At 50.7% G+C, this 13,222-nt stretch overlaps 1 protein-coding gene across 2 annotated transcripts in view; it reads left to right on the top strand.

Annotated features, from left to right (window-relative positions):
• TRAK1 (trafficking kinesin protein 1) overlaps positions 1-13,222 on the top strand; it is a gene marked incomplete at its 5' end in the record, with an annotated part of 118,935 nt that overhangs the window by 86,470 nt on the left and 19,243 nt on the right. For both annotated transcript variants that reach the window (XM_080817903.1, XM_080817904.1), the window contains 7 exons: positions 1,412-1,490; positions 2,369-2,499; positions 3,146-3,220; positions 3,886-4,023; positions 7,953-8,029; positions 9,451-9,687; positions 10,691-11,007. In XM_080817903.1, the coding sequence (XP_080674029.1) occupies positions 1,412-1,490; positions 2,369-2,499; positions 3,146-3,220; positions 3,886-4,023; positions 7,953-8,029; positions 9,451-9,687; positions 10,691-11,007 (1,054 nt within the window). The remainder of the gene's footprint in view (positions 1-1,411; positions 1,491-2,368; positions 2,500-3,145; positions 3,221-3,885; positions 4,024-7,952; positions 8,030-9,450; positions 9,688-10,690; positions 11,008-13,222) is intronic.

Raw genomic sequence — 13,222 nt, 5'->3', positions numbered from 1 at the left:
GCCTGTGTTGTGTTTTTTGTTTTTCAGGTTTTTTTTTTTTTTCCCAGTTTCACAGCAGTTGTGTTTTGTTTTTGTTTTTGTTTTTTCCAAGTTTCACAGCAGGGCTAGAAGCTGGTTATTTTGCTTCTCATTTACAGTGAGAAAGCTGGGACCCAGGCTCCTAGGTGTTTGATTTGCCAACGTGGTGAAAGTTAGGGAATGACAAGGGCTGGATTTGTAAGACTCTGTGACTCTGAACCTCTTACTTCCCTTCACCCATGGCCCCTACCTAAAAACACCGATGCGTGCAAGTTTAATACTTTTTGTCTTAATTATCAGTGAGTTATGTTCTCCAGCCAGAGGTATGCTTTGTCAAGTTTGGGTTGCGTGCCCACCTCAGCTGGCTCAGGGTTCCCTGAAATCCCTGCAGTAGGGCAGACCACCTTGAACTTACCCACCCATTGCAAAGAGCCTCATGTCTGAGCTTACGAGGGCTATGCACGAGGAATGGGTCCTGTTTCCTTACACCGTAGATCGTCTAGTCCTTATTTTCTAGTGGGAGACACAAACCCAGAATGACCAAGAGGGTTGTCCAAGCTTTCTCTGATAGCCAGGGGCCAAGCCAGGGCTATTGTCCAGCATAATAGCCAGTGCCTGTCTCATGTGAATGCCCCAGGCCTGGGTGCATGGTAATCTGTCCCTCGGTCAGTGTTCCCCTAAAGCAGGTGGAGGGAATCTGATCCCAGCTGCCTACCCGTTCTACCTTGGTTTCCGGGAGTGTAGTGTCTCCTTTGGGCCTGGTCCTGAGGGCTGGCTCAGAGATAGCTCCTCTCCACCTGGGATATTTTCTTCAGACCTTTGGATCTCTACTTTCTTACCTTGTCAGCTGGGAGCAGGCTATCCAGAGTCCCGGGGTAGCTCCTGGGTCTCTGAATTTTAATGCTTTCATATCGTACCATGTTTTTACTTAGCTAAATACAGTAGATCTAACTCCAACTCAGACCTCATAGGACAGTGCCTTGCATAAAGCAGGTACATGATAAGAGTTAGCCATTCTTGTGGTCATCCGTAGACGGTAGGCAGAGCTGAGTCCTAGACACCCTTGGGGTCACAAAGGGGTCTGTGTCTGTGAGCCGGGACTGATGCAAATGAACAGACACAGGGGAGCCACTTGCGGGCTGTACATCGCTTTGTGTGGTGCCCTCTGGTGGTATGCCGTTTTCAGCTCTTTAGCTTTGAGGGTCCGAGATTCCTTAACTGAGCAGGGCATTCTGATGGACTGTCTGTATTTGAGGGTGTCATGGATGGCAGGTGGGGAGAGGGTGAAGGGAAGTCTTCCAGACCCAGGTTAGTCCTTGCTCCTTGCCCCAGCCTTGCCTGCCCCGCCGGTCCAGGTGTGACTGTGGGGCTCTGACCCGAGCCTTATCCATAGGCCTGCCAGCTGAAGACGGAGACCATCACCTACGAAGAGAAGGAACAGCAGCTGGTCAACGACTGTGTGAAGGAACTGAGTATGGCCTGGTCCCCTTGTTCCATCCCCATCCCCTCTTTTTACTTTCTGTAACTGCCATCATTGGGATGAGACACTCTCCCCACCGCCCTGTCTTGCATGGCACCCCTCACTCTGATTCATAAGAAATTGGGTGCTGGATTGTCAGTCTTACACTGTCCTAATTTCTCCCTGAGATGGATGTTTGATTCCGGCTTTCTGCTGGTATACTGGAGTTATGTGAAATCTAAGTTAAGCCCAGTTAGAGTTCTCCTGCCGATGTGCAAACACTAACCAATTATGGTTTCTCAAAACTGATGGGTGAAAGGTGAGGCCAGAGTTCTCCATTTTGCAAATAAGTACTTCCCCCCCCCCTCTCCATTGTAAGTTTACAAGTTAAGACAAAAGAGCAAACAGTATTTTGAGTTTCAGCAAAACATTCAGTAAATGAAACACCCCCCGTGTTCTAATCTAGTAAAATGAGTTATGACTCTGAATATGGGTTGAAAACACTCCAGGGGATTACACCGTGCCGGTAGCAGTTCCTTCTAGGACATGGTGGAGCAGGGAGCTCCTGTTAATGATGTGGACCCGTTCATGCACAAACGTGGGGATTCGGGCAGATGCACTGGGTGGTGGGGCAGTCATCTCCTGGCTGACTCCCCAAGCCTGTCTGACTTTCTCTGGGAAGGGAGGCGGCTTTGGTCATCAGGGCTGGGTCCCCACGCCTCTTTCTCATGACAGACTGAGCCCGTACGGGAAATCGGGCACTGTTCCTTCTTCACTGTCCTCTCCACTCCTCCCCCTGTCTGGTAACAAAGATGCCTTTTCTTGAGCACACCACAAAAAAACCGTTCTCTCTGGGTCTGACTTTCTCTTGTTGTCATTTCTTGGTGAAAGGGGACGCCAACGTACAGATTGCCAGTATCTCAGAGGAGCTGGCCAAGAAGACTGAGGATGCCGCCCGCCAGCAGGAGGAGATCACACACCTGCTGTCGCAGATAGTCGACTTGCAGAAGAAGGCAAAAGCTGTAAGGCTTCTGTTTCTCTGGCTGCTGCAGATGGCATTGGCCCCTGAAGACCAGGCCCTTTGGTCTCATAGTTTAGGTGTCTGTGCTGCCCCTTTGGAGAAAAGGCTTATTAGCAAGTTCAGCAGACTGAACTAGTCATCCTGAACTGGGGAGGGCATCCTATAACCACCTCTCAAAAATAATCCGTGCATCAATAGAATTCATTAAGAAAAGTACTGTAGATCCAGAGTTCTGGAATCTAGCTCATGAATTTTCTAGTCTAGGGTTTGTTTTTACACAGTGTACTCTGGTGTGTCCCGCAGCAGAGTCATATCCTCTGTAGATTTAAGCTGGAGCAGCAGCAAGACAGCAAGAACAGAACAAATACGGTTTCATTTCCCACGTCAGGCCTTTACCAGAAGCTCGAGGTGGAGCCCATCTGGGGAGGAGCTGTGCCTACAGAGGCGGGGGAATGGGGGGCCATCCAGTATGAACACGGATGTAGGAAAGGCTGCCTTCAGAATTATGGAAAAGACGAAATGGGACTCTGGCATAAAAGTGTCCTCGTAGAAATGTGATAGGATCGGAATAGACCAGGTAATAAGAGGCAGTTAGACGTTTCCAAGTATCTTAGAGGAGAATTTGACAGGCCTTTGCCCTGTTGCAGTGTGCGGTGGAAAATGAAGAGCTGGTCCAGCACCTGGGGGCCGCTAAGGATGCCCAGCGGCAGCTCACGGCCGAGGTGAGCGCCCCCCCCCCCCCCGCCCAGCACCCCCGCCTTTCCCCAGGCCCATCACAGTTAAGGTGCTCAGCCTCCCTCTGACGGGCCTTGGGTTGTGTCCACCTTGCTAGCTGTCCTTATTTTGAATCAAAAGCTGTTCTTACTGGTAAATTCCTGCTGACACCTATCGCTGCTGGCGAGCATCCAGGAGGCCAGGCCCTGCACAGCCCACTCCTGTTCGATGTCCGGTGACAGAAACGGCCCGGAGCTCACCACGGAAAGGAGCCCACTCACAGATGTGGCTGGAAATGAGGGTGTTGGCTTTGAAAAAAATAATCATTTTTTATTGGGTCTCATTGGCACAAGGTTCCGAGAGTTTTAGGGGTACAACGTAGTGATTGGACACCTCTGTACTTTACGCTGTGGTCACCACACTGTTGCCCCATCTGTCACCACATGACACCCCTACTGTCCCACTGACGCAATTCCTATGCCGTGCCTTTCACCCCCGTGACTTACACACCCTGTCACTGGAAGCCTGTGATCTCGGTCCTGCATTAGAACTTGGGAGGCTAGAAGCACGCCCCAAGTGAGAGCCGGACTGAGCCTCCAGGGCCCTTCGGGGTTGGGCCCGGAGGCCCTGGGCAGCCCTGCGCTGACCCCGCGTGCCTTTCCGGTGTCCGCAGCTGCGTGAGCTGGAGGACAAGTACGCTGAGTGCATGGAGATGCTTCATGAGGCTCAGGAGGAGCTGAAGAACCTCCGGAACAAGACCGTGCCCAACACCACATCCCGGCGCTACCACTCGCTCGGGCTGTTCCCCATGGTGAGCACCCACCCTGGGTCCCTGCTCCCCACCTGCCGGGCCACGAGGCACCATGGCAGAGAGGCAGGTCCAGAGGGGAGGTGCGGTGGGTGGGCTTCTCTTTCCACTGCTTAGATCAGATCTGCAGCTGGGGCTCGTGAGCCCTCTCCCAGCTCCTTAACAACGTGCGGCAGACTTACTCCTCCTTTGCCGTCTCTCTGACTCGGTCCTTTTTTTTTCTCCTTGTGTCCGTAATGGATATATTTCATGGGAACCTCAGCTGTCTGGAAGATCTTATTCATACCTTGTTATTTTTCTAACCGTACTAGAATATGAGCTGTTTTGGCCTCACAGTGCATTCCAGATTTAAGTTGCCCATGCATTTCTGCTGGTTCTTTCTAGGCTTCCTGGTCATCCTCTTGGGGGCTTTCAGTGTCTGTGATCTGAAAAAATGCCTCTCCACCTGGAGGGGCATTTCCATTGCTACAAGATGATTTCCCCCGCAGTCTGATTTCGTAGCTCTGGCCTGATCTGTTTCATGCTTGGGGTTTAGGGAGACACGGTTGAGAAGGGGATTTTCCAGGTTAACCCCTCCCTGCTGGGGTTTGGCGGCACCGGGCAGGCCTCCTCTGCTGGTCTTTTCCCCGTGACACGTGGTGAGCTTCCTCGCTGCACCTTCTTCTGTCAGACTAAGGCCCCCCGAAGGCGGGGGCCATGTCTTCTTTGCTCCTTTTCCTCCGTCCCTCGCTGGGATGCTCTGCTATCTACTCGGAGCTTGTTGTGTTACAGAATTGATTATAGATTTGGATGGGTGGACTAACAGACCAAAGAATAAATGACCGAGAACTTTTATATTTAGGTCCTGTTCCGTGGTTTGAGGAAATATCACAGTCTCTTTGAGGAGACGAGAATTTTTGAGAGAAACACTTCCAAATGCATATGAGTGGATGGCGGTGTCAATGTTTGTGACACACAGTCCCTTTGGAATTTGGCCTTTCCTTAGGGCTCTTTCCCTGTACACCCTCCACGCCCGTTACTGACACTGCTCGCTCCCCGCCTTGTTGTCTGGCCCACTTTTCCTAAATCATGAGCTTCTTTCCTTTTATATATCAAAATCAGGCTAGAACACACACACTCTTTCTCTCTCAGCTTAACTACATCTAATGAAACCAAAACGAGAGATACATGACATAGCTTTCCAAGGGGCAGACTGGTGGTCCAGGAATCCCAGTAAGGCAGCAAAGAACATTCGGTGCCCCCCGATTCCTCCATCTGGAGCCGAGGACACTCAGCTCAGACTGGCCTACGTAGCAGTGTGTGCTCCCTGCCTCAGTTTCCCTTCTTCCTGGCTTCCCACCTTGGCGCGGTGGCCTCCTGGGGGCTTCTTACTTCCATGCACTTAGGAGGCTCTCCACCGCATTCCTCACTCTCAGGGACAGACCTGTTTTAAAACGAAGCCGTGACATAGTGAAGTCAAACTGAAAATCTGCGTTTGGGGCTTTTCTGCAGAGATTCTCAGCTTTCATATTTGCTGAGATGGAGCTTTCGCTTGTCTTTCCCTGGAGCCGTTGGCACAGCTGGCCTCAGTTTTTGAGGATGGCTATTTTTAAAGTGCACGATGTATTAAAGGTATTTGCGGCACTGAGTGGTGGTGTGCCCGTGTTTCTGGAGCAGAACGGCCAAATCTGCCAGTCTTGCTCCCAGCCTCTCTAGTACTGAATCAGACCATGAGCAGCAGTTTCTGCCCGAGGAGTGCGTTGCCAGCTCTCTTGCGTTTGGCAGGAGCTCCCAATCGGGGATCCCCAGACAGGACTCAGGGGGCCTATGAACCTGAGGGAGGGGCACATCTTTTCTCTTAATCCCTAATTGTATACAGTGTTTCCTTCTCATATGAAGGTGGGCACCAAGGCACAGTGTTAATAGCACCCGTGACTTTGTCACTTGTGGAGATCACAGCTGCTGTCTGTTGTAAGATGTCTCTAAGTCCTGTTCGTGCTAAGCTCCACTTCAAGGTGGCAGTAATTACCAGGCCTGAAGCCAGGTCCTGGGTGTTACCGTATCACGATTGTTGTTATTAATAGTCTAGTGACTAGTTCAATATATCTGGCTTCCTTTTTGTCCTAATTACTTTATTCACTTAAGATATTGTTCTGAGAAGGGGTCCATGGCTTCCCCCAGACTGCTAGGGGGCTCAGGGCCAAAAAAGGCACAGAACCAGCTTGCAATTTCCTCCAGGCATGGCCTTGAAATTAGTAGTTTGGTGTGTCATCTCTCCTAAGTTGTATGAAGGTCCTTTCCTCGTGCAGAGGAAATGCACTCTGAATGCAAACTATATGGTGAATTACAGTAGTAAGAAAAGGAAACTTGCAGGTTGCCTGGCTGGCTCAGTCAGTTAAGCTTCTGCCTTCGGCTCAGGTCAGGATCCCAGGGTCTTGGGATCGAGCCCTGCATTGGGCTCTTCTCTCTCCTCCCTGCTTGTCCTCTCTCACTATCTCAGTTTCTCTCTCTCTTCTCTCAAATAAATAAATAAAATCTTAGAGAAAGAAAAGTAAACTGGCGTTAAAAAAGCTCACCCAGGGTGCCTGGGTGGCTCAGTGGGTTAAAGCCTCTGCCTTTGGCTCAGGTCATGAGCCTGGGATCGAGCCCCGCATCAGGCTCTCTGCTCAGCAGGGAGCCTGCTTCCCCCTCTCTCTCTGCCTGCCTCTCTGCCTACTTGTGATCTCTATCAAATAAGTAAATAAAATCTTTTAAAAAAGCTCACGCAGGGAAGCCTTTTACAACTTGGTTTATGTTGAATGGCAATGTGTACATAATAATTACTAAATAAAATCATGTATGTATAAATCGGTTCCAGCTTCCAGTCTGGAGCGTCACTCCTTGACTTTGGGACTGTGGAGGTGGGCGCTCTGGAGTTCCCATGCTCTGTCTGCTGGGAGGGCATTGGCCACAAGTGGCTGTTTAAATTTAAATCCATTAGAATTAGTATAGGGAATTCAGGTTTCCAGTGATACTGGTCATGTTTCAAGCACCCGATGGCCACCTGCAGCCCGTGGCTCTCACAGAGCACGGTGCAGAAAGAACATTCCTCTCATCTCAGGAGCTCTTCAGTTAGCAAAGAGTTAGCCCTTCCCTTCAGGCTGTCCTAGGTGGTGTCCTTATCTGAGGCCCCAGCGGGTGCTTTTCTGCACACACCTGGTCCTCCTGTTGGCACCGACCTGTGCCGGTGTGTGGGGTTGCTCTGCCTTGGGTGGTAAGGAGTGGTGGGACATTCAGGGAGGGGGCCCGCTCATCAGAGAGTCTTTATCAGTGAGCCTCAGCTCGGGGCCTGGCCCATCTGAGAAGGCAGAAGCCATCTGTGACCGGCCTTCCCCTGACCCACAGAATCCACAACCTAGCTAGAGGAAGATCCAAGTGAACTCACTGTTCAGGGAACTCGCCGGGACTTCGTGTGTTTGGTGTCTTTCTTGGGGGAGGAGTGAAGGATTGGTAGTGGAAACGAGGTAGGAGTGGGTCATTAAAGGAGGGTGGGCATTGGGTCATTGGTGGGGAGAGGAGCCTTCCTTGCACGGGAAGCGGGGCGGGGGGCACAAGAGCAGGGGCTCACATGACAGTGCTCACAACTCAGGGCCCCTCCTCCACAAATTCCCAGCCTCTCCTTGTAGGCAGAGCCACAGCTCCATGGTGTGGCCAAGGGAACAACACGGGGTTTGCTTAGCCACAGGGGAGCATAGGGGCTGTCTGCTCAGTGCCCACCGGGGACTGCTCCATTCGGAACCCGCCATGGGGCTTGCTCACTCAGGGATGCCCCCAGTGATGAGTGCCGACAGCCTCATGGAAGGGCAGTTTGCAGGCTTCTGAGACCTCACCTGAGACCCTTCTGGCAAGCCAGCCGGGAGCCTCTTTCAGAGACTTGAATTGCTCTCACTCCGTGTGTCTCTGGCTTTTCTCAGGACTCCTTGGCAGCGGAGATCGAGGGGACGATGCGGAAGGAACTGCAGTTGGAAGAGCCCGAGTCACCAGACATCGCGTACGGCCTGCTTCTAAGTTTTCCAGAGACCGCCTCACGCCCCGTGCTCATCCAAACCAGCAGCGTTTGGGCTTCAGACACCAGCACTGTGGTCCTTGCACAGATTTGGGTCCAGGTTGAGGGAGATAAGAGCACATAGACAGTCATGTATATCCCCCAGCTCCTCTTCCTGGGTTTTAAAGCTCTTCTACTAACTTCTAGAAAGTTGAGTAAGGAGAGCTGTGTTTCCCATCTCTGTTAATACAGCCCTGTCTTGATACCACCCCTTGGTTTTATCTTTCCGTTCAATGAAAAACAATACTTGGAAATGTTCAATGTCTGTTAGAGAAAGAGAGATGGCATGCAGTAGGAGATACAGAGGGCTCTTTGAGGGGTGCATGCAAGGCTTCTGTCCTTTCTGGGTATGTTTTCTGATACTGACCCCTACGGGCTTTCTCCCTGGCATGAGACCTTGTGCTAGGCCGGCCCTGAGGTGTTTCCTCAGATGTGTGTGGATCTGATTTCACTGTGTATTTTCTGTATCCAAAGCCCACAGCCAGAACTGAAATGGGATCCTGGGAGTGACCAGAGTCCCCGAGCCTCTGTGCGTGTATGAAGCCTTATGCGTCCCAGAAAGATGTGGCCTTTATAGCAATGTGCCTACCTTTGTCTCCTGTAAAAGGAACACATAAGGGGACGCCTGGGAGGCTCGGTTAAGCATCCCACTCTTGATATAGCTCAGGTCATGATCTCAGGTTCGTGAGATGGAGCCCCGTGTTGGGCTCTGCACTGGGTGTGGAGCCTGCTTGGGATTCTCTTTCTCTGTCTCTCTCCCCTTCTTAAAAAAGGGTGGGGGGTGGGGGACAAATGAACATCAAAAGGAGGTTCCATTCTTAGAAATAGCAGTTTCTGAAAAAGATTCCTGTGGTGTTTATCATCTCATTGTAGAAGTTTAAGATTTTGTCTGGCTTTTATATATATATATGTAAACAGTTAACAAATACTCATTCTACAGATATTTATGGGGTCCTGTTATGTGCTGAGCAGTGAACACTGCTCTCTTGGACCTTGCATTCTAGCCACCATCATGACAGGAAAAGTAGCCAGGAGACAAAAGCCCTACTTAAGTATTTGTATTTATGGGTCAAGCCTAAGGGAGAGAAAAGCAATATCCCCTTGCTAGCATCACCTCTGGGACACAGCCACGAAGCAGAGCCCTGAATTCAGTGGGCACTGAGTCTCTTGCTTTCCAGCCAACAGTCTTAAGAAACACATGGAAGGCAGGGGATGGTAGGTTGCTTGGGGGGTTCACGTGGGCCAGCTGCCTTTTTCACCCCTCAGATGGTAGTTTCTGGAGGGTTGAACTCCACAGTCATTCCTGCATTTGTTTATTCATGGATATTGTACATCTTCTCCACGTCCCCCCCCCCCCGCCCCCCCAGGCACCAGAAGCGGGTCTTTGAGACAGTGAGAAACATCAACCAGGTCGTCAAGCAGAGGTCTCTGACCCCGTCCCCCATGAACATCCCAGGCTCCAACCAGTCCTCAGCCGTGAACTCCCTCCTCTCCAGCTGTGTCAGCACCCCCCGGTCCAGCTTCTACGGCAGTGATGTTGGCAACGTTGTCCTGGACAACAAGACCAACAGCATCATCCTGGAAGCAGAGTCCGAGGACCTGGGGTGAGCCAGCCAGGAGTTTGTAATCTTTGGGTCTGGGAGACAAGTAGTGTGGACGGAGGATAGGTTCGGCGCACAGAGAGGGAGGCGGGTAAAGAATTGCCTGACAAGTATAGACCTTTCGTTCTGTAATCTGTTTTGCTGGGACCTCTGAGTGTGCGCTCATTCTCGATTCTGGTACTTTCACCAGTGGAAGGAGCCACAACAGGAAGTCTGCTTTTCTGTCAGATGCTGAAGGGGGGGGATAAATGATTATTTTCTGTTACTTTTTTCCCTGTCGGGCTACAGAATAGACCTTTGTTTCAGGGACCCCTCTGTAGCTTGGGTGTTTGGAAGGCTGAGGAGGACTCAGGCTCTGACTTGTGACCAGAATCCAGTTTGCTGCAAAAGGCACACATCACAGCGCTGTTGCTGGGGTGGGGCCTCCTCAGTGGTGGGCAGCCCCTCTGTGTCACCAAGCCCCGCAGACCCACTGCTGCGCGCGCACACGCAGGCAGGCATGTCAGCTGTGTTGTACACCCTTTTTCTGTGACAGAGAGATTGGTTCTTCTGACCTCTTGGCTCTGAGGGGAACTGCTTGATCAGAACAGCTGTTTCAGTTCAAGAACAAAGAGAAATGCCCCTAGAACCAGTGACCCTTCTGGTAACTAGGACCTCGGCCTGAAGAAGTCGTCTTCTTGAGGGCTCATGAGGGAGATGTAGCTAGGGACGGAATTTTTTACATAGTCTGTACGAATTTTCATTACACCTTAGTGGTCTCCCCCCACTCGGCAGAACACCCAACAGAGGGAACTAGGTTCCCTCCCCGTAGGCATTTCCCTCCCCAGTTTTGCCTAAATTTCTGCTGCTTGCCTTGTTGGCTTCCCTAGCAAAGATCCTGCGGGCAGCAGGAAACACGTGCACCCCTGGCCACCTAGCAGTAAGGACTGCCTCGCACCGTGCACCCTACCCTGCACGGCGCCCAGTGCGGGGTGCGCCTCGCTCAGCCCCATCTCCCTCCTCGCAGGAACGACGAGCGGAGCAAGAAGCCCGGGACGCCGGGCACTCCGGGCTCCCACGACCTGGAGACGGCGCTGCGGCGGCTGTCCCTCCGCCGGGAGAACTACCTCTCGGAGCGGAGGTTCTTCGAGGAGGAGCAGGAGCGGAAGCTCAGGGAGCTGGCGGAGAAGGGCGAGCTGCTCAGCGGCTCCCTCACGCCCACGGAGAGCATCATGTCCCTCGGCACCCACTCGCGCTTCTCCGAGTTCACCGGCTTCTCGGGCATGTCCTTCAGCAGCCGTTCCTACCTGCCCGAGAAACTCCAGATCGTGAAGCCGCTGGAAGGTGATCACCAGGGGCCTCGGCCCCTCTCCGCCCTCCTCGGCGACCGCCTCTGGTCCCTGATCCACCACCAGCAAGCGGGCAGCCTTTGTCATGCCTACTCCTTTTTCTTCCGGGACAGCCTCCCCCGCTGCTGGTTTGAGTTCCTCTGACAGCGGCGCCCAGCCTGGGCCTCCGTCTCCCGGGGCAGGTGTGGGAGTGTGGACGCCGGCCACAGGCCGGCTCTGACCTCCTCCAGTTAGGCCAAAGGAAAGGAATGAAGCGTTTAGGCCAGTTTCCTAGTTCTCTTTGTTGTGCATCTGGAACCTTATAAGTTAGCATCTTTTTGAGAGGCAGAGGCACTGCTGACGTACTAGAAAGTTCATGAGGTCATGCCTGGGGTCTGAGAAGCGCAGGGAATTCTTGCTGTCCCCTCTCAGAAATGCTGGTGTCTGGGAGGGGTTCAGAGCACATGCTAGAAGTTGTTTTTTCAGGAACCACCTGAAAGCGATCTGCAGTTACAGGCTTTCATGTTTTGTTTCCATCTTCCAGTAAAGGGGGTGTGGCTTTCTTCCAGTGCTGTGGGTTCTGAGCAAGAGGCCTAGACCTCCACAGTTCCGGGGCCAGGAAGGGGGTAGTCAGGGAGATGAGCGAGCTCTATACCGCCTCAAGCTTGCCTTTCCCGGGGCAATTTACTTTTTAGTAAATTGGGACACGAGATGGTTAAACTCCTGGAAAAAATTCACCTTTGTTCTTTGCTTTTTCTTCCAGGTGTTGTAAGAATGTCTTCCCTCTAATTACCCACTTCACCCTGTCAGGAGCCACTGAGAGTTTGTATTTTTCATTTTTGACTCCTTTAGGCTGGAAACCCCTGTGAGTGTGAGAAGGTACTTTAGAATTCTGCATTACATTTCTGATGCAAAGTCAAATCAGAATTTCTGTAAGGCCACATGTCCCGTGTTAGACCTATATTCTTAAGGAGTCATTTTAGACATAGAGTCGATAGTTACTCACTCCTGCACATCCCCACCACATATACACTGTTGATGTATTAGAGCTTTGCTCTCTGCCTAAAAAGAGTGGATTCTTTTTACCCCGTAAGAACGTGTTGAGAATGTGTGGTGTAAAATGAGGGTGTGCTGGTTAAAGACCCAAGACATGCTGGGTCCCGTAGTCTCCAGAGGTAGGAAGAGGGTGGGCTGACATTCTTTTCTCAGAATTATTTTTTAATTGTATAATTCAGACCCTTATTAGATTTCAGAAAAGGGATGGCTCGTTCTGTTTTTAATTGTTTATTCAGTTGTGAGCTTGGTGATTGTTTCCTGATCCATAATTATGTCTGTTTTTCTTTCAATAAAATCTTTCATTTCTGCAATTTTACTTTCTGCCTTTCTTTTCTTTTTTTCTCCTTTGTCTCTTAAAGCTCATTGGAATTTATCATCTCTATTTCGTCTGGTTTCTGTATTTGACTTTATGTTTCATTAGATCATCTAAGAATATGTCTTTGGATTCATTTTCCAAGCATATTGCAGGAAAAGATTTTTAAAAATTTATTTCAACCAATTCATCTTTTTTTTCCTTTTAATCTTGTGGCTTAGCAGTATTTTTTGTGTTACTAGAAGAAGAGGAAATCCCTTGAGGTGTGCTAGATCAGTTTCATCTACAGTACCCTTCTCACCAGGAAGCTAAATCACTACTGTTAAGAAGTCATGTTGTATCACCATGGACTGTAATGCATCCTTATGCTAGAGATTCCTCTCCTCCGTTCTGTAGTTCTCAGACTTCTCAGCTATTTCAGATACAACCAATATTTTCTTTTTTCCTTACCTCCACAATTTTTTTTGTATTACCTTGTTTAATTTGACGAGATGGAGTGCTGGCACTGGGTTCAATGCAGCTCCAACTGTGGCAGAAGAGAAGTGACCCTTTGAAACCCGTTTCTCTGACTTGTGAAATAAGGCTTACATCTGCCACACAAAATTGTCAAGAGTTAATGTGATTATGCCTGGAACCTAAGAGGTGCTCATTAAAACTTAGGTTCCCCAAACTTGCCGTGTCTCAGCAGTTCAGGTCTAAAGGGTGTTGAGATCCCGGACCAGCACTGTGCTGGGGCCATGTTTTCATACCGTCCTTTCCTGTTGGCCCACTTGGAAGCCGATCGTATCCTTGATCTTCAGTGGCTCAGGTCAGTGTGCCGGGATGAGGTCCCTGGAGAGCGTTGGCTGGGATCGTAGATAGC

Source organism: Martes martes (assembly GCF_963455335.1).
Source record: "Martes martes genome assembly, chromosome: 1".
NCBI lineage: Eukaryota > Metazoa > Chordata > Mammalia > Carnivora > Mustelidae > Martes > Martes martes.
Note: the sequence above shows the minus strand (reverse complement) of the source record. Positions and strands in the feature narration are given on the sequence as shown.